The sequence below is a fragment of the Octodon degus genome, unplaced genomic scaffold, assembly GCF_000260255.1.
Source record: "Octodon degus isolate 3935 unplaced genomic scaffold, OctDeg1.0 scaffold00124, whole genome shotgun sequence".
Taxonomy (NCBI): Eukaryota; Metazoa; Chordata; class Mammalia; order Rodentia; family Octodontidae; genus Octodon; species Octodon degus.
The window spans coordinates 7,503,714-7,526,123 of record NW_004524700.1 but is presented as its reverse complement, the minus strand read 5'-3'; the positions used below and the strand labels follow the sequence as shown (position 1 = coordinate 7,526,123).

General features: G+C 35.5%; 1 protein-coding gene across 1 annotated transcript in view; it reads right to left on the bottom strand.

Moving 5' to 3' along the window:
* Window positions 1-22,410, bottom strand: part of Hsd17b4 (hydroxysteroid 17-beta dehydrogenase 4) — a 110,945-nt gene that overhangs the window by 67,092 nt on the left and 21,443 nt on the right. Inside the window, 6 exon segments of the mRNA XM_023700551.1 lie at window positions 1,177-1,413; window positions 6,860-6,960; window positions 9,684-9,812; window positions 11,380-11,404; window positions 15,670-15,761; window positions 21,502-21,689. Coding sequence (XP_023556319.1) covers window positions 1,177-1,413; window positions 6,860-6,960; window positions 9,684-9,812; window positions 11,380-11,404; window positions 15,670-15,761; window positions 21,502-21,689 — 772 coding nt within the window.

The following is a 22,410-nucleotide window of genomic DNA, read 5'->3' as shown; positions in this document are numbered from 1 at the left end:
CTACAGGGCCTCTGAATTCAGGTCGCTCCTCCAATTCTGCTCACGCATCAGTGATGTGCATCTCTCAGACTTCAAACATTATCTAAATACTAAGGACCTGTTAAAGCTTTCTTCCAAACTCTACAACAATATTCAAATGCCCTCTCTACATCTCCAAAGAACTGAGTAATAGGCATCTCAAACCTATCCAAAACAACTCCTTAAAATGTTATGTGTATATGGTCACATGCAGTAGTTATGTCATACATGACTGCTGTACACAGCAAATGTATTTACATAATACTATGGGTTTATATATATATTATATGTATGTGCACATACACACACAATTTCAGTTGACTCCTCTTTTCCTTCCCCTTATGTTTAGACTGCTACCACAGAATCCTAAATAGTTTCTCATCTTTTGTGCTTGGCTCTTACACACCTCTTCTCCAGATCCCACTAAGAATGAAATATTCAGTGAATATAGCCAGATCATGGCTTCCCTTACTAACCAGAGTATAAGTTGCAGTCTTTATAAGGATTACAAAGTTCTCCTTTCCTATCACACCTGATCAAAATGACCTTTGCGCACTTGGGCTATACTGTCCCCCACACTGCTCCAACACCAAGTCAAGTATGCAGCTACCTATCTCAGTGTCACTACAGGTGTTCTCTCTGTCCTAAATATCCCCCTACACACAAAATAAGTTGGTTTATTCTTTCATCAGCATCATGAAATAAGGATTATAGTTCTATTTTATAAAGAAACTGAAACCTGAAGAAGTTATTTATACTTGATCAAACAACAAACATCAGATAAAAAACATTATCCCAGGGTTTGCAGACTGTGCATAATTATTATTATTTTTTTTTGCTGGCATTTTATTTATTTATTTTTGGTAGCAGGGATCGAACTCAGGACCATTTACTTGCCAGGCAGGTGCTTATGCCGCTGAGCTATCTCCCCGGCCCTGGCATTTTAAACTAATACTCCTAAGGACTCTTATATTCTTAAAAGAAAAAAAAAAAAAAAAAAATCAAAGGCTGTGCTTAACTTTTATTCCTGAATCAATCACTGTGAATGAAATATTTTGCAGTTTTTGAATATATATGTACATACATATACAGGATGTGACATTTGCCAATAACATTTAAGCAGAATACAAGCAAAGAAAAATTTCTTAGTAAGCATACCTTTGCAAAGTTGATTGGAAGTCCAGGAATTTCTGCTAATCCTCCACCAATCATAGATTTCTGAGCTACAATAACTCCATAAGTAGGCAAACAGGAGAAATCAGAACTTCCTTCGTAGAGAAATTTCAAATCATTTGTATCTTTCACTGATGCTCCCACTCCAAGGGCATACATAATAGTGTCCAGTTCCGTATAAGCAGAAAAATATGAAGGAAGTTTATACCCAATAGCGCTAGCCTACGGAACAGTTGTTTAAAAAAAAAGAATTATTTTTTCAAAGAACAACACATGCTGGTGAAACTGTGGTGAAAAGGAACCCGCTTTCATTGCTGGTGGAAATGTAAACTAGTACAATCATTATGGAAGTCATTATAAACATTTCTCAATTAAATTAGAAATCCCATATGACCCAAGTATCCCTCTGCTATCTTCCTGAAAGAGCTACATCATACACAGTGATACATGCATACCAACATTTATACAGCCCAACTTGTAATAGTTAAATCCCAGAAACAGCCTGTATACCCATCAACAGATAATTGGATAAAGAAAATGTGGTATCTTTATATAGTAGAATACAACTGTGCTATGAAGAATGACAGATTTGAGACATCTGTAGGAAAAAATACATTTGAAAATTAAAATGCTGAGTGAAATAAACCAGAAACACAAGCTTAAATACTGTATAGTACCTCTAATCTGAGTAAAGCAAAGTACAAATAGAATAACAAAGGATGGTTAAAAGGGGACAAGGAAGTAATCCAAAGAAAAAGGCACAAGGGGTGAGGTAGAGAAGGAGAGATAAGTAGAATAAATATACACCATGTATAGGAACCTAATAACCTCAATCAATGTAAACATTATATACTATAGCATGAGTTATGATTAATATCCACAAGAATGAAAAATGGGATGGGGAATCAGAAAAGAAACAGGAGGAAAGGGGAAGTGATAAACTGTACAAGCTACAAATATGTACTAATAAAAAATTTTAAGTAATTTTTCATTATATTTTCATCAAATCTTTGATATATTAATGTTTCAGAACTATTACCAATTTATATACCTAGTTTTGCTTTTGAAAAGACCTAACTAGAATGTCAGTGAACTTAATGGAGACAGTTTCTTTATATTTGATTTTTTAAATAAAAGTCAATCAGATTATATCTAGAAAGGTTTTCATTTACAGATAAGTACTTTTATTGGTTAGTTCTTGCTAACACATAATGTCTCACTTTCAATTCTCTTGTCTCTGATAGTAGAAAACCCTAATAATTTCACAAATAATGGCTACACAAAATAATTTATTATAATTAGGGATAATGAGCTGCTTTATAAGATAAACTGTATAAAATTCACTGTAAACATGTAAGTAAAACATTTCTCAGCACTTATAAATTACACTGTTTCAGTAATACTTTTGAGTTGCAGGCCAGGCAGCATAAGCGCCTGCCTGGCAAGCGCAACGTCCAGAGTTCGATACCCAGTACTGCAAGAAAAATAAACAAAGGTCTGGGGAGATGGGTCAGTAGAATAAGTGCTTCCCTGGCAAGCACAAGGGTCTTAGTTCAATTCCTGGTTCTACAAAAAAATAAAATAAAATAAGCAAACAAACAAAAAAATCTTTGAGTTAAGGTGAAATTTAACCTGACATTCATTCCTTCCCAGAAATGTGTTTTGTCAAACTGAATGTTGTATTTTTGAGTTTAGTGATGTCTAGACCTAGCCATAACATGAAGCACATTAGCTTATAAAATAATGTCTGAGTTTTTAATCACTTTTATCCTAAAGCAGGAGTTAGAAAATAAGGGTTAAAACCTAAGAAGGGTTTTTATAATTTTTTAATGTATCAGTTACTTAATTAGGTTCTTAGTAATATAAATTTACAATACTAATTTCTGAGGATAAATTTCATTTCTCAGAGCAGAAATGGATAGCCTCGGAGCTGAGGAACAGCTCTGATTTCTGCTAAAATCTGAATCCACCCCTTTCTGATCCACCTTGTGCTGCTCTGAAATCTGATATCTCACTTTCTCAGTGTTGAAGATCTTACCATCCTGGTGCATGGGTTTCTGCAGCTTCTTCTTCTTGAAGTAAGCATCAGTGAGGTGTTTGGGGATTTTCACTTTGCTGATATCAATTTTTGTAGAGGTGGCAATGAGAAATTTCTGGTGTGTTCTTCATAGAGGAACACAATTAAGACCAAGAGGCCCAGTCACAAGTAGCAAGCCACTCTCTAACTGCTTTAGCAAATCACTCTCTTGCCTCTGTGATGCCCAGTGAGGATGATCAGGATGGTGCCAGGAGTGATGTTAGCTCGAAGTTTCCTCATATGCTAACTGAAGGGTTTCTTGCCATGGCTCAAGAGCTTTTGGGGCATATCTTCAGTAGGGTAGTATCTAGGCATTTTTCAAAGCTTAACCACCCAGGTACCTCCATTCTTGTCCCCACCGACTGGTTTTGATTGAGCAAGAACTTTCTCCTTCTTTTTCTTCTTAACCTTTGATTTAGCAGCTGTGTACTTTCCCTTATACAAAGCCTTTCTGGAATACATAGCAGATCGAGAGTATCTACCAATTCCTCTAACCAGGACAGGATTTCAGCTGCAGTGGGGCTGCCCCTTCTTGGACTTTTTTTGTCTTCACCTTAGCCTTTATACCAGTACCACTGGCAGCAGCCTTCTTGGCTTCAGGTTTCTTCTCTTCAGTGCCTGGCTTCTCAGTTTTTTCACTCACCATCTTGCAAGATGGGAAAGAGCAGGTTTTTATAATTTTAATAGATAGTCAAGAAAAGAAAAATGGTCAGGGACATAGCTCAGCAGTACAGTGCTTGCCTGGAAAGACCAAAGTCATGAATTTGATTCCCAGTACCAAAACAGCTCAGGGCATATAGTCCAGTAATAGAGCACATAGCCAGTCTCTTAACTGAAACTTGTTGATATATTTCCAAAATATAATCTGCTACTGACCAAAAATTAGAGAAAAATGAAGGCTGCAAGGCCCCATTGCAAGGAGATTATGGGGCCACAGAGGAAATGAGAGATGATGTAGAGTGTGCCTAAGGAGAGTCACATGGAGAGAAAACATTCTCTCAGGCTTTCACAGAAAACAAATTGGTCAAGCAATGGCCATGACTCATCCACATGGCTGACACTCACAAAGGATCTACAAACTGTGGTACAGGGTTTCATGGTAAATCCTGAGGGCATTTGACTAACCCTGTCAGATACAAAAGTTACATTTCTTGTTATATAGGTCTTGCTTTATTTTGGTCATAACCATCCAGCAGGAAAATATAAAAACAAAGTATAAAAAGTAATGCCATATTAATATGCTGAGCTGTAAGTGGCTCAAGTCAACAACTTCTGACATTGCCAGTCCTACGGATAACCCACTGTTATGGACTACTGTTCTATATTGTAATATTTTGCCGAAATCATGCACCTACAATATTTAAATGGCAATGGAATACCCACCTCTGACAAAACTAAACAAAAAAAGGAGGGATACAAATGAAAGACCACTTTGTATCTGTATATTCAAAATAGTATAGATACACAGCTGCATTCTCTTAATTCAATGAATAGATTTGTTCGAATAGTGTTTGTGGACAGGATATCATGTCTGCATCTTGTACAATGAACAACCACTAAGACAACAATATGCAATGTATTAATTTTTGCAACTGTGCTAGTAATCGGTAATGAAACTGTCTCATTGCTATTTGTTTCTCAATAAATTTAATGTATATATAATCTGCTATTCCTTTCCCTTAAAAGAACAAAAGTCAGTGAGTAATAAAATACTCTTTTCTAAAAAGTTAGAAAAATAGGATTATCAAAGAATGGTCATGAAAAAGTATTTATCAAACTACACTGACAAAGAGAAAAAAGTTACATTTAACATTCACTAATGTTCATTATCTATAACATACTTTATGAAAAGTTTTGTGGTCAATTACCAAGAAATACATCAGCAGCTTAGAAAATAACATTTTGTATATGTTTCAAAATTGTTTTACAAAGTCTTCTGTTTGGTAGATTAAGAAAAAAACAAAACAGACTGCAGCATAGAACAACCCCACAAATTTTCACAGAACTCAGAACTACTCATCATCAGTTTAAAGTTAGGTTTGAAGAGATAAAACAGATATCAATGGTGCAATGAAAACAATGTATGGAAAGAGGCAGGCAGGCTGGCAGACAGAGACCTGGGGAACAGATAACAGCTTCATTTCAAGTTCTAACCCATTTTCCCCCTTCCATCTAGCATCTCCCTGTATTAACTCACAACAGCAATGCAGGAATAAGGGGAGCTAAAGCACCAATCAGAGAACTAATTTATCAAACCCCCAAAGAAACTACCAAAACATACATGCCAGTGAAGAGAGTACTTTGGAAAAGTCCTTAGGAAAAGCTCCCAGAGTGTTTTCTTTTATTTCAGCATGTTTTCATTCACCCAGAATAGCCAAAAGAAGCTGAGCAGGTTAGTGTCCTTTCTCCTACACTACTCACACACTGTAACAGTGGTGGTGAACCTATGGCACACATTTTTTTTTCCTTTTTTTTTTGAACCAGGGATCAAACTCAAGACTTTTCCAGGCAGGTGCTTATGCCACTGAGCTATCTCTCTGGCTTGTTTTTCTTTTAAAGCAAAAAATGTTAATATACGAGCTGCTTTATCTCAACTAAAATCACAGTATTCAGGCTTAACTGCCAAGTCCACATTTTGTGATAAATACATGGGTTTTGGGTTACAGTTTGGACACTTGTCTCTAAAAGTTCTGCCATCACTGCACTAGGAAGAGCTTTGAAAACTGTTGCTCAGTTGCCTGGATCTTCTTTCTAGGGTTCTCCATTAAAAAAAAAAAAGCCCAGCAGAGTCCAGAGCAAGTTAAGAAAAGGAGAGGTGGAAATTCCAGAGTTCACCATTTACCCTAGTTCACTTCCTTATGTGGTGGTGCAATGTCGAGTATCAGAACATGCCTTGGGGCCAGAGAGATGGCTCAGTAGAATAAGCACTTGCCTGGGAAGCACAAGGGCCTGAGTTCAATCCCTGGTTCCCCCTTACAAAAAAAAAAAAAAGAAAAAGAAAAAAGAACCTGCCTTGCTTTGCTATGGCCAAAGCACAGACATTTCAGTCAGGAAATAAGAATGTTGGGCTAAGATGAACTTCAGTCAACCTAACCAACACTCCCCTCCCTCCTCCCTGTATGGCATGATATTCCACCCATAAAAGGACACAACGGAGAGAACAGCCAGACCCCCTACCCTGTTACACAAATTTCCGCTGCACTCACACATTCCAAGCTAAATGAGGAAATGTTCTTGCCGCCACTCAGAACCCGGGCCCATAAAATCTCTAGGTATAACCCCACTCAGGGTTGACATTCCACACTCCAGGTCAGATGTCGTACACTGGCTAATAAATTGTCTCTCCTCAGCCCCCATGGGGGCATCTTGGCATTTTGCTGCAACAGCCTAAAGGCCTGTCCATCAAAATTTGTCTTAATCTCAAATCAATCATAAATGATTTCTGAATAAATTCTCTTTTTCAAATTATCTGTGCCAATATTTGTCTCCATTATTAGAAACTAAAAGACAGTGACTGGAAAAGGAAAGAGAGAAGGAAGAAAAAACAATCTCTAGAGAACACAGAAGCAAAGGCCTTTTTGTTCCACTTACAAATCCTGGTGAAGCTGTAGATGTAGCATGACTGGTAGGATTTGTTGAAATTTCTTCTGAATCTAATTTATGTAAAACTTCAATTACACTGCCAGTTGATTCTAAAATTAAGGAAGAAAAAAAGCTTTATTTAAAATGTGACTAAAAACTACAGAATGCTGGTTAACAGCTGTCACAAGACCTCTATCACCACTCACAAACTGAATGTACGATGTTAGGCTCTTACTGAAAGACAGAAAGAGACCAAAAATAATTACATATTTTCAAAGGAAAACAAAGCATTGTTTAATATATCTCTCCCAGGTTCTGGAGAGGTCTGAGCTTTTCAGTATCTTCAGCTATTTTGTCACCATAAAGCAGGATACTTGTTTGCAAATATACAAGACTGCCAAAATTACCTCTGTTCCAGGTCACTACATAAATAAAAGGTCTAAAAATAGGTACTAAAAGTTCTTCTAGAGATAGAAAAAATCATTATCACTGAAGCTGTTGCTCTGGTATCCAAAAGGTTATAAAGGACTCTCAGTGGGCATCCATATATGCTATGATGTCTTGAAGCCTCAGGGATCCTCCTGCCAAACCCAGGGGACACTGTACTTCCTTCTAAACTCAAGACAAAAAGCATGAACCAAACTACAAATCTGAGATAATCAAATATGTCTGCTGTTCCAGGCAACACCAGTAGAGGTTTACATTTGGGCCACTGTCTCAAGGGAAGGTTATGTCATTGAAAGGCACATGCTCAAAGCACTACACTTGACAGACACTTGAATTGATCTTGGCCTAAACACTGACTAGTTCAGGTTTTTTGTGATTTAATTCTATAAAATAAAAACACTAGATTAGGTGCTCTAAAGAATCAACTCTTATAGAAAAGTGGTTTCTTTTTTGTTTTATTACTGTACTTCAAATACTAGAATCATCAATTAGAGTTTTAATTAACAGTCTCAATATTTTTGAAGCAAAAGAGTTTTCAAGCAAAAATTAGAAGGTCATCGTTTTTAATCTTTTTATTCATTTATTTACTTGGTACAGGTCTTGCTATCAAGCTCTAACTCATAGTAATCCTCCTGTCTCAGCCTCCCTAGTGCTGGGATTACAGGCGTGTGCCACCATGCTGGGTTTCAGTGGCTGGCTCAGCAGAATTGACATGGCATGGGGTACCAGGGATCCATCTTGAGTCCTTGTGCTTGCCAGGCAGGCACTTAGAACACCAAGCTATCTCTCTGGACCCAAAATCAAAAGTTTTAAAATAAAATTTCCCCCTTCTCTTTCAGTTTCATTAATAAATGACTGTTAATCATAAATTTATCTAAAATATCAAAATATTGAATACAAGAATGCTATCATGTATGATCTGAAATAGTCATTTTTCTGATATAGTCTATCAAACTTTGAATATAAAATCACTATGAAGAAAAATGTTTTTCTTCAAAATGACAGATTCATGACCATTTTAGAAAACTGTTTAAAACTTCATATACCAAATGGATATGTGAAAAAATAATGTAAATTTTATTTGGTACCTACTTCCATGGGTACACTACAGGTGATTAAATAATTCCAGTTAACAGGTATTTACTAAATCTCTTCTATGAGTTCAGCACCATGCTAACAATGAATACAAAAAAATTACATATATAACTAAGTGTTCCTCAATAGGTTGTACCTGCCTACCAAAATGCCCAAAGCTCTGGGTTTGATACCTTTCATGCAACGAAAAGACAAATAAAAAAACCAATCACCTACAAGGTTGTTATGATTTGTGTCTAGTTGTCCTCCCAAAGCCTCAAGCAGTCACAGGGCAGCTTCTGGAGTTTGTGACTGATTCACTATCCAATGCTGGAATTATGGATGTGAGTGCCCTGGGACAGATACTATGCATTACAATGTGAGGAGGCAAGAGAGGCTAGCTAGCTGCATGAGCTACTGCTCCTCCTTTTGCTCTCTTACTCTTTGTCGCCACTATGAACAGTTACTCTATTCCATGTGCCACTCTACCTTGAAACCAGCTGAATATGGACTGAAACCTCCACTAACTATGAGCTAAATAAAGTTTTCCTTCCTTCAATTTGAGTGTCAGGTATTTGTCCCAGGAACATGAGAAGAGTAACTGAGACAAAAGTACAGTCTTTGCCCCAGAGCAAATTACCAAGCAGTTAAGAAACTATAAATTCTTGGGCGGGGGGGGGGGGGGAGGCACTGCAGAGTGGTGGGGGGCGGCCCGAGGGGCTGGGAGAGGGTCCAGCCCAAGCGCCGGGGCATGAGTTCAATCCCCAGTTCCACAAAAAAAAAAAAAGGGTGAGTAGAACTATTACAATTAGATATTCCAGTAGAAATTCAACTAGTAAAAAGATCGGTGTAGCCCAGAAGTATGCATAAGTGGTAAAAGGAGGAAGAGCTGTGGTAGGAAGGCATTGAAACCAGGAATAAAACCAAAGCCCTAAAATGAAGCCACATCTCTTCTTACTGGATAAAAAGAACAAAGTTTAGTAGGTATAAAGAAACCATTGGGAAACAAGAGGAAAAGCATAAGGAACATATGGCTATATCATTAAGGATTTTAAAAACAACCATCAACTGGGGAATAGGAAGATTTAACACCTTGTATCATCCTTTCCTCAGCCACACATAGATGAAACAAAACAAAAAATAAGATTTTTTTTTAAAAAAAAACTAGAAAATACTAGTGTAAAATATCTTAAACATGAAGAGTTCTAAGATCTAGTAGAGCAAAAAATATGCCAGACATTATTTAAGGGTCTGAGTCACCAATGTGTTGCCTCTGGTTCTTTTGTCAAGGAGAAGTGGCGGGACTCTTTACCTCCAATATTCTGTGGGTGGCTGGCATTAGCAAAGTCACAGATCTTCTTCCAGTTAGCCTTCACTGCTTCAGGAGTTCCTGACTCGTTCTTTTGTCTGACAACAGCTCCCAGAGACCGCTCCCAGCGTACTAGTTAGAGAAACAAAACCAAGAAACTGAGCAGTTTAAGGGAGACAGAAAGCAAGGTATATGAAGAGTTCCTTAAAATTTTAACTTCAATAAAAAGGAAATTTAGAAAAATATATTCTAACTTCCAAAGACTTTTACTATAGCCTCAAAAAAAAAAAAAAAAAAAAAAGAAAGAAAGAAAAAAACTTCTAAAAATATGCAAACCTGAGAGGGAGATTCTCTTATGCTAGGTACTACTAAAGGAAAAAATATGCTAAATCTGAAAAGCTTACATTCTATAACAATCATACCAGAAGACTGACCCCAGACCACAGAGGTGAAGATATCTCACTTTCCTTTAACAGAAGTTGGCTAGGTAGTAAATTCTTGACTGGCAGTGGTAACAGGTCAAATATTCCAGTCAATAAATCAGATAGCCACAAATAATTCCCCCTTATCATTTCTTTTCTATTCTTCCATTTCTACAAAATATCAGGCTACAGAGATTCATTATTGCTGCATAAATTCTATTAGAATTTTTTTCCCATAATTTTATTGAGAAACAAATAGCAATGAGACAGTTTCAAACCAAATTGGTAGGACAGTTTCAATAATTAACACGTTGTATACATTCTTCCTAGTGGTTTCTATTAGAATTTTTAACAGTGTTTTCTTTTTTAAAATCGAGGTTAACAGTATCTAAACAAAATGGTCAGACTTTGATGACTGTTACATTTAAACTTTGTCTTAATGAATGACAGAAATGCCTGCTTCTAGATCTTTCCTATTGATAAACTGTCAGATATAGCTTTTATTACATCATTTATCTTCCTTTCTCAAATGGGTATCATCAGGTGATCAAATGCTTGAGAAATATAAATCATTTTAACAACTCTCAGCTATAAATGTTAAAAATAGTGATACGCCACAATACTTTGCAACAATGCCCTCCAGTGATATCAACTTTCTAAATAACTCCATTATGTGATTAATTTTGAAACCAGCAGCCAGCCAACTAAAAAAAGACTGAGCACTGGGATTTTTACAAATTTTTAAAATGCTCTTGTTAAGTTTCAAGCTCTCAAAGTCTGAAATAGGACATAACACTGAAGCCAAAAGAATTTGTGGGGCAGAGACGGGGGCACAATTGATCAGGTGAATTTCTGTCCTAGAAAGTTGTCCATTGTGATTGTTCAACTCTCTCCAGATGTCTCGAGCTACTACCTAAAACTCCTCCTCCTCCTCCCACTTGATTCTCGGTGAAACAGGAAAAAAAAAAAAAAAAAAGCATGTGATGCCATAGACATTGGTGGATAAGTATCAACATAGAAAGACTATGCTGTCTGAAAAAACAGCCAGTTCAGAACAAGACAGAACAAGTCTTGAAGAAGGACTACCTAAAGAAGCATAGATAATTCTTGAAAGTGTCTCTGGCCTACAGAAATACTGTTGTTATAACAATGTTAAAGTTTCAAATGCATGCACTAGATCAAGCATTTCACAAAATTCTTATTAACAGCTCTGATGGATATGCAGGTTTAAAAATATGGAAATAATACACAATAAGCAAACACTAACAAAGACTTACATTTTCCAATCCATCCTGCTCCAACCTAGAAAACAAGAGAAGTCAAACATTGTAAAATCTAATATAAAATCACCAGAAGAATTGTTTAAAAAGGCAACTACCTTACCAGGAGTATTAGAACACTACATGGTAACAAATAAAAGTAACATGAAGCTCTACAAATACCATTTAGCCTCATGTCTATGCAGCATCCGTGTCATGAGAGCAGAAAACTAAGGCAGCACACTGTAGTACAAATACGTGTAATAAAAAGGAACAAATCTGAAGCCACAGACCAAGACACCAGTTATTCTGACCCTTGTAAACCATTTAACCTCTCTAAATTCAAGTTTTCTTGTGTACAGCACTATGTATTTCATAGGTTTGCATGAAGTTTAAATAATATAAATTGTATACAACTATAGACTTGAAATAAATGTCGCCGTAGAAAGAATTAATGAATTTTAAAAAATAAAACTACATAAAGTACTGGGCTTAAGGAACTACACATACTCATTTTAGTAAAACATCCTTTATACAGACATAAGGAAAACGATCAAACACTAACAGCCACATAGAAAGATAAACTTCATTTCTACAGTTTTTTAGAGGTAACTTAGGAAAGCCCAAAGGATAAAAGTGTCTGATGTACAGAAAATCTCACTATGTCTTCAAACACCATTACAGTGCGTCAGAAGTTAAAATTAGAATCTCACATGCATATGAAGAGATAGACAGCAGATACTGTGGCTCTAATTACAAGTGTGTCACTTTTTATCACCTTCTGCCTTTCAAGGACTATGCCCATACCTTTCATAGCATTTTACCAAATTTCATAAATGAAGTTAAGAAGCTACAGACTTTCTCAGGTAATAAAAACAATTCTTCTCCACACCAGCCCCTCCTCCGTAGTGCACTGAGCTGGAAACAGAGTCTGGCCATGGTGGCGCATGCCTGTATCCCAGCACTGGGGAGGCTGAAAACAGGATCACCACAAGTCTGATCTGTGTAATGAAACCCTATACCAAATACACAAACCAGAAAACAAAAACTCTTCAGCTGAACTAGAGATTGATTGGCCACTGTATGTATCTACTGGAACTTTGCAAAGTGGCAATTTACTTTTAAGGTTTAAATCAGGATATTCCATACATCTCTTACTATATCAATTTTGTATGCAAATATTTCTCACTAAAATGGTTCACAGTGAAAAAAAAGCAACATAAAACTACCTGCAGTGATCCTAATTTATATGTGCACATCTAAAAAATGCACATCTCTCCCCCTAACTATATATGCTGATACCTGTGAATTAAGCAACCGCACTGAAGATAGCAATGTGTACTACTAGGGTCATGCTTGGAATGCCTGTCATTCTGGTCTTCTAAATACATACTGCTTGTCATGTCATATCAATTACTGCTATACTGTCTCTCAAGTAAATGTTAAAAAAAAAAAAGGGTAATAAATGAAAACAAGAGACAAGAAAAAAAATGTCACAGGTTAGTCCTACTACAATGCTGTACATGTTTAGATTTCCAAATTTCTGTGTAAAAACATGTAACTGTTTATTCCTATTGTTTAATACTTTTTTCCTTCACATTCTGTAGGTATTTGAAGTTTAACATATCAATACTTGATGGAAAGTAACTATTCCATGCTATTCTAAGATGTTTGATACCCAGACAGATGGTGAAGTTAAGCTCAACTGTCTGTTATAGGGTTATAATATCTTTAAGCTTATCTTCTGGAGGGTTAACAACTTAAGTTTGTAGACCAAAAATTAGAGAAAAAAAAGGATTGCAAGAATAGCCAACATTTTGGCCCTAGTCCTTCAACGTCAGTGAGGGCTCAGGACATAAGAGAATCTCTACTATAACATCTTGTAATTCAGTGGTGTACCAAATTTTCTGATCAAGGAGATTATGGGGCCACAGAGGAAATGAGAGATGATGTAGAGTGTGCCTAAGGAGAGTCACATGGAGAGAAAACATTCTCTCAGGCTTTCACAGATAGCAAATTGGTCAAGCAATGGCCGTGACTCATCCACATGGCTGACACTCGCAAAGGATCTACAAACTGTGGTACAGGGTTTCATGGTAAATCCTGAGGGCATTTGACTAACCCTGTCAGATACAAAAGTTACATTTCTTGTTATATAGGTCTTGCTTTATTTTGGTCATAACCATCCAACAGGAAAGTATACAAACAAGGTATAAAAAGTAGGGCCATATCAATATGCTGAGCTGTGAAAGGCTCAAGTCAACAACTTCTGACATTGCCAGCCCTGTGGATAACCCACTAAAGATAACCCACTACTATTATGGACTACTGGACTATATTGGATTATTTTGCCGAATTCATGCACCTACAATATTTAAATAGCAATGGAATACCCATTTCTGACAAAATTTTAAAAAGGGGATATAAATGAAGGACCATTTTATATCTGCCTATACAAAATAGGACAGATATCCAGCTACTTTCTCTTAATTCAATGAGAAGAAAGATTTGCACTAATAGTGTTTGGACAGGATATCATGTCTGCATCTTGTACTATAAATAACCACTATGAAGACAATAATATGCAATGTATTAATTACTGAAACTGTGCTAGTAATCGGTTTTGAAACTATCTCTTTGCTATTTGTTTCTCAATAAAAATAAAAAAATAAAAATTAAAAAGGCACATTTAAAAAATTACTGATTTAAAATGCACATCTAACAAAAGATTGGAAGAAAATACGTAAGTATTAATAGCAGTTCTCTCTGGATGGTGACACTGTGGAATATTTTCTGTGTTCTCATATATCTGAAGAGCATCAGGCCAAGTTTTAAACTCAAGATGTTTCACTTTTTTGTTTTGTTTTGTTTTTGTGGTACTGGGGATCGAACCTCGATCCTTGTGCTTGCCTAGCAGGCACTTATGCCTCTGAGCCATATCCCCAGTCCTCTGGTTTCTTTCTTTCTTTCTTTCTTTTTTTTTTTCAGAACCGGGAATTGAATTCAGGCCCTTCTCCCCGGTCCCTCCCTTGGTTTCAAATTTTTAAATTTTCAGTTATAAAGGTTTTCTCTGCCTCTTAATTTCCACAGCTCAAATTCAGCAGGTATATGATTAGAAAGGGGAAGTATATATCTCTGTTTGGACACATGGAAACCACTTTTTTATTCTCTAATTTACTTATGAGCTCTGTATTAAAATGTAGCAGGCTACTGTTATGTTATTCACTTCAAACTGAGCCAGAGCCTTGTGCTTTCAAGAAATATTCTGGATGTCACAGTATTCTGTATATATAGGTTGATTATTAAAACTAAGCAATGATGGTGACAGCAAATCTTCTAGAGCTTTCATCAATAACGCATGCCAGGATTTATCCCCACCATCAAAGAGTATAAAAAAAGGAAGGAGGACATTCTAATACACAACCATCCAGGCTAGAAAAAGATACCCACCCCAAATAACAGAAAGAAAAAAAGAAAAAATATATATAGATATATATATATATATGTTGCCTTCAAAAGACCTTAACGGGCTTTTATCACACAGTGAATAGTGGACTTCACTGCATGGTGAGATTATATGTGGTTTTTATTTCCACAATAAACACATAAAGATACATAATATAAAAGAGTAGAAAAGTTCACTACTAAAGTTAAAATAACAGGAACTGGAGAGATAGCTCAGCGGCATAAGCATCTGCCTGGCAAGTGAAAGGCCCTGAGTTCAATCCCTAACACACACAAAAAAAGTAAAATAATAAATTGTGTATATTGGTCTTTCAAACCAAGACTAAACTCCTGCTATACTGATAATTAACACTGCAAAAAGACTGGCTCTTTACAATTTACTGCTGTTACAACAAAGCCCAAGAAAAGTGTATTAATTTATACCAGCACTCAGTAAGCCAGAATTACCAGCAGAATTCAAAATGTGACTTAGCTGACTCTAAACTGTGAACTTTATCATTCTATTTCATCACTCTGTTTCTTAAATCAATGAGCCTTTCTGTATTTGCTTAAACACATTAAATGAGCCATATTTTCATTTGATAAGAATACTAGAAATTAAAAACAATCTATAACTCTGCTGTTACAGGTAGCAAGAACATCATTAGTTCACACTTGTTCCTTAATAATAACACATACATAATATTTTAAAATATAAAAGTAAAAATAAATAAAATAAAAATATACAAGTAATGTCAACTGCTACAGATTTTTACAAATGTAAGCACTAGAAAAATACCAATTTTAAAAGCATTTTTAATATCTAATTACACAAATGTTGTTTAGAAGAAAACTTCAAAATACCTCAAATAAGCCACCATTTTCCTCACAACTTTCATGACAAAGCCAAAGGACCAAGGGAGACACATACTCTGGCTTTAGCGTTTGAACAACATCTAAAATAAACAGAAAAAGTAAAAAGTATGTACATGTTTCCTGAATCATTTTACTTTCTGAAAATTTCTTATATTGATAATTGGGATTCTCTTTATCTAAGAACATTATACACATATAAGTAGTCTAATATTCAAATTTTTCAGAAGGTTTTTTATCAAAACTGAGACATACCCAAAGTATTCTCAAACTTCTAAAACTCTAGGCACTAGATTTACCTTCCCTCAATAGGTAATGTATTATTCACCAGAAAAATGAATTACAGCTGTCTAGGCAAAGACTAGTGATTACCACTATTTATGAGAATTTTAGGTTTCACTCATTCCCAAAAATATTATTCTCCTAGCTATTTAATGACAATCTAGAAGGCTACAAAACACCTGTGGCAACTGTAATGGCAGAGTATGGTTGAAATGCACCAAAGCCATCAGAGATAACAAAGTTAAAAAACTGTCACATCATTGTATTCCTTCTGTGATCAGTAAGTAGTTCAAAAAAATACTTACTGCACAAGGAACATGAAGACCTGGATTTTGGTGCTGACCCTGCTGTGTAGACAACTTAGGAACACATAAGCTACCTGCCCTGAATTTGAGTTTTCATCAGTAAGCTGATAGTTAAAATGCTTTCCCTTTGTATTTCACCAAGTTGTTCCAAGGCTCAAATGAGATAAAACTTTTTATACTGCATTTTATAATACCTAATATACCTTATAATAACTCATACTGTTATCTAAGGGATCAAATAAATGCCAACATGTGATATGATGAAAAATAATTTACATTAATAATGTAAAGTAAGAGATTTATAGTCCTATAATTAAACAGCAGCTCAAAAGTCTTCACTTAGTAACCTCTAAAAGCTCTCAAGTACATAAGCAATCCATAATTTTCCAGTCTCCACTACCTACATGAGAAAAACCAAAGATTCCAACTATCTCAAATTACACATAAGACAAATTCTTAGCCTATATGATTCATCTTAATATATACTATTCCTCTAATTCCCACATATCAATTTTCAGAAATGAATGTTAAAAGCATAATTATATGCATGGATTTAGATATGAGAGTTGACTAACTTCACATTAAATACAGAATAAATGCTTATAAAAAACCCAACTGGGGGCCAGAGAGATGGCTCAGTGGAATAAGCACTTCCCTGGCAAGCACAAGAGCCTGAGTTCAATCTCTGGTTCTGCCAAAAAAAATCTGAATATCCATCATTATGAGTGAGAAAAAAGAACAAAAAGGCCAGCGAGATAGGTCAGCCGACTAAGAGCCTGTTTAGGCAAGTGCAGAGACCGGGGTTCAATACTCAGCACCATAAGCTGCTCTGGCCCTACCACATGGCATGCTGAGCCGCCAATGGTGGTGCACACCTGTAATCCCACTACTGGGGAGGTTGAAAACAGGAGGATCACTAGGAGTCTAAGCTGCGTAGTAAGATCCTGTACCAAATACATTAAAAAGAAAAAAAAAAAAAAAATCCACCTTAACACTTCTGCTTTTTATTTTATTTCATATATTATCACTAACTTCATATGTAAATATTCTTATTTGTAGTACATTCTCAAACTGTTGGTCAGACAGCTTCTATTACACACAATTTTATAATTAAAAAAAACTCAAGAGCACAAATAAAAGGTCTATGAGGTTGTACAGCTAATAAGACACATGAAATCAAAATCAAAACTGAGGCTTAAGGGCTGGCCTTAAGATTAAAGTGCCTGTTTAGGCAGAAGTAGGGGCCGGGAGTTCAATCCCCCACCTGCCATGCCAGCCTCGCCCCCGGGACATGCTGAGACAGGATTGAGACTGGGCATGGTGGCACACGCCTGTAATCCCAGCACTTGGGAGACTGAAAAATAGGAAGGATCACTACAAGTCTGATCTGTGTAGTGAGATCCTGTAGTCACTGTACTAAATACATTTAAAAAAAAACAAAACGAAAAAAAACAAAAACAAAACCTGAGATTTACTCAATCTGGTGTTTCTCCCATATTAGCTATCATGACTATCTAGCATTACACTGAGGCCAGAATTCTGAAGGACACTGTTCTGTCAAAAATGAAACTATTTTAAGCCTTGTTAAGATAATACACACTCAAAAAGAAATAAAGTCCTACTACCATACTGCTAGGAAGACATGACTGCCCTGGCATGGAGAGCAGCAACAACCCTAACAGAATACTTAAGAGGTAGGCCAGCATCTGAGTGGGGTCCCTAGCCTAAAATCTTCTACACTGAACTTCATCTTTCAAGGAACATCAACAAAGACCAAGCTGATTATGTCTTCTGGCCACCAACATTAGCAAATTCAAATTCTGAAGAAAAAATTGCCAATTTAAAATACAATAAACACAGAAGATGAAGTAGAGTTCCTGATTAACAATTACCAAAAAGTCATGAATTTACACTACAGTGGAACAGAGACAGTGATTTAAAATGTGTTGCATAGAAAGCTACTGATTCAGAAAATAAAATTTCAAATCACGAAATGAGTATCAGTTCAAATGTAAAAAGTAAATGGTATCAAAAATATTTCTATTCTATCAAGTAGCTAATTTTAAAATATTCCCAGTCATCAATTGTTTTGTACCACTTTACAGTACCTTCTTTGACATATGGAAATAAAACTCAACACTCAAGTATTCTATCATATAACATAGATATACATTCTCGTCATGTGTAAATTTTTAAATTTAATATTTTCAAAAAGTTTGAAGACTCCCACTATCTATTTCAAGGCTGATTGTAAAACTTCAGTAACCAAAACATCATTATACAGGTGAAAGAACAAGCACCTTCAACACTTGAATAGAGACTAGAAGCAGCCACATATACGTGGTCAACAGATTTTACATAAAAGGGCAAAGATAAATTAAATAGTTACAACAAATAAGTAACTTTAAAAAGATGAACTGTTACATATTAATGGAGAATTATGAGACATAACACCCAAATGCCTTTATCCTTTTTTTAAAGAGAAAAAAAAATAAAAATAGAGCAACATAAAACAAAAATAGTATAGAATTTCAAAACAAAAATAGAAAATTTAACGATGACTGTTATACTGCATATTATTATCATCAAGTTACATTGCTCAGATTACCAGATATAGGTATGCAAGATAGATCAAACAAACACTAACTCTTCCTTTCAATAAACCTTAATTTACCTCCTAGTCCTTGTTATTTTCTTTAAATTTAAAGAGTATAAAAATAATAGATAAGACACTAAAAATGAAACACATTTTAAAAAAAAGATGAAAGGTATTCAATAGTGGCTGCTCAATTACATTGTTTTGTTTGTTTGTTTTTGCGGTACCGGGGCTTGAATTCAGGATCTTGCACTTGGCAGGCAGGTGCTTAGTCTACTGATCTATCTCGGGAGCCCTAAAGATAGTCTTTTTTTTTTTTTCTTTTTTCTTTTTTTGTGCTACCAGGGATGGAACTCAGGACCCTGTGCTTTCCAGGAAAGCACTTATGCCTTAATTACAGATATTAGCATATAAAACTGGTCAAAGTAAAAATTTTAAACATTAATTGCTACAAAAAAAAACTGATAGAAATAACACAATCATCTTAGTTATCCTGTATATATACTTACATGATTTTTCCCCTTCCTTTTTTTCCTATCTTTTGTCCTTTCCCTCATCTCAATGTTTACTGAGATGTTTATTGTTTATTCTTTATGTTCAGTTTCTATATTACTGATCTACTGTACCTTTCAGATTTTATTTATTCTTGCAGGTTCTTACATGAGACAATATGATGTTTACACATGTGGGTCTGATTTATTTCACTTATGAGTATAGCCTCTAGTTGCATCCACTTACCTATAATATCCTCAAGTTTATCTTTCATTATAGCTGGATAATACTCCATTGTATAAAAATACCTCCACTGTATAAAAATACCTCATCTTTCTTATCCATTCCTCAGGTGAGGGTCATTTGAATTATTTCCCAGATTTAGCTATGATAAATTGTGCTGCACATGTATCACTGTAGTATGATGTTTTCAGTTCCTTTGGAAAATTATCCAGAAGGGAAATAGCTGGGTTGAATGGTATTTCTAATCCTAGATTTTGAGGAGTCTCTGCATTAATTTAATGAGATACCAGATCACAGATCCAGGAAACTGAGAAAACACTGAGTACTACAAATACCATAAATCTCTACCCATGTATTTTAAATTCAAGTGGAAGAAAAACAAATATAAGGAGAAAACCTTGGAAGAAGGCACAGAAAGAAAAACACCTAAAAAACAACAAATATGAGCATGTCAGACTGCTTCAGAACCCATGTAACCAAGTTGAACGTGAAATATTTAAAGTAAAATTATCCATCTCAAAAGAAGAAATAAAAACTGAAAGATATAACAAACACAGTTAAATGGAAAGAAACAAAACTTAGGGATTGAACAATGAAGACAGAGAAAGGAGAAAAGTTAGGTAATAAGGTAGGTGCAAAACCATACATGTATATATACAAGATGGATATGGTAATTGTCCTAAGAATTTCCATCAGGTTTTTGAAAATAGCAGTTAATGGGTAGAAATCTCACCCTGACTAACTCTCTATGCTGATATCTGTGAATTAGGCAACTACATTAAGGACAGCAATGTGTAATGCTAAAACCATTATTGAATAAATATTCTTCAAAATTAAATTTATGTGCTAGATTTTAATATCCTTGACCCCAAGCAAATGCACAAATCTCTTTAAAAGGAGCATCCTTTACTTGCATAAACTGATCAATTCTAAGAGATTATTAATGCCACTGAAGTGGGTTTTGTGGGTGTGAAACAAATGGTGAGAACTTGAATGGGTCCTTCTTAACACTGACATTAAGTCTACTTGTTTATCAGGTCACACTTATCCCCTGATTTTATACACTTGCATCTATCAAAAATCTATTAAAAATAAAGGTTAAGAGAAAAGAAAGTCAAGCACAAGCTGTGAAAATTATTTGCAAAATATAGTAAGTGATAAAGGACCTGCTCTAAAATATAAACAAACACCTTAAAACTCAAAACCAGCCCAATTTAAAAATGAACAGAAGATCTGAATAGATCCGAAGAATATAAATAAAAAATAATAAGCCTAATAATAAAAGGTGTCCAAAACTCTTGTTATTTAGAAATCACAAGTTAAAAACAAGATACCACTAAAAAAAAAAAAAAAAAAAAAAAACCACTACACATCTATTAGAAAGATTAAAATTTAAAAGAACCTGGCATGGATATAAAGCAAAAAGAACTCTAACTTTTCTGTAAAGCCAAAACTACTCTAAAAGTTAAATATATGATTTTTAAATAATGATAAAATAGATATTACCTCATCCTATGTAAAAAATGATACACAATGCACCCATCTGTGCAAGGAGAGGGGTGACAGCAAGGCTGAAACAGGAAGATCATAACTCTGAGCCCAGTTGGGCAATGTGACAATTCCACATGACCTCTCTCAAATTAAAAAAGAGGATGTGGGGATGTGGATGTAGATATAACTCAGTGCAAAGATTTCTTGTGCCATAGAGGAGAGAGGGTGTCTGTGGGGTACAATTACAGGTTATGCTTAACTTTTCTGTGCTTCTTAATTTTTTCAACAAGGAACACAAATAACACAAAATGCTGTTGAAACTGGAAAGAAAAAAGGTTTTATGTATTAAAAAATTAAATACTTTGGGAAAGCTCATTCTATATGTTTGTGACAGAACTGAAAAATACAACTTACCTTCTGGTAGAACAGTCTGTGTCATCCGTGACCCAGCATTAGGGGCAATAGTGTTACAGTGAATGCTGTACTTCCTGCCTTCAATTGCAAGAGTGTTTGAGAGCCCCAAAAGACCCAGCTTTGCAGCACTATAATTTGCCTGGCCAAAGTTGCCATATATTCCTGCAGACGATGAAGTCATAATTATCCTAAAAGGAAAATAAATCTTTCAACATCATCTTTTCTATATCTTAATAACGTTGCAACTCCAACCCTGTGTTGGTACTGATGCATCCATCAAAATTAACTGTATATTGTCATTAGTATCTTAAAATCATAGTTCATGTATCTACAATAATATTTGTATAAAAGTACTCCCTCAAAATTCAACTATGAGATCTATTTGAAATCAATCCTTGGTCACAGCCAAAAGAATTAAAGTATAATAGTAAATTATCTTTCAAAAACAGTGTTTATAAACATAAAATATGGGGGCTGGGGAGATGGCTTAATAGAATAAGCGCTTGCCTGGCAAGTGCAAGGGCATGAGTTCAATCCCCAGTTCTGCCAAAAAAAAAAAAAAAAATCATAAAATAAACCAGCAATACATGTCACAATTTTAGCAAAAAATACTAGATCAAGTAGTTTCAGTTCCCTAGGCCTCATTACTTTAACCCATCTTATTTTCTGAGTAATACTGAATCCCTCATTAAAACACCCTCATTTTAGGGCCGGCCAAATAGTTCAGCAGATTAAAGCTCCTGCTTAGGCAGATGCAGGGGCCAGGGGTTTGATCCCCAGGCCTGCCATGCTGGCGGCCCTGCCCCCCCCCAGGGCATGCTGACATGGCAATTGAGACTGGGCATGGTGGCATGCACCTGTAATCCCAGCACTTGGGAGTCTGTAAACAGGACACTACAAGTCCCATCT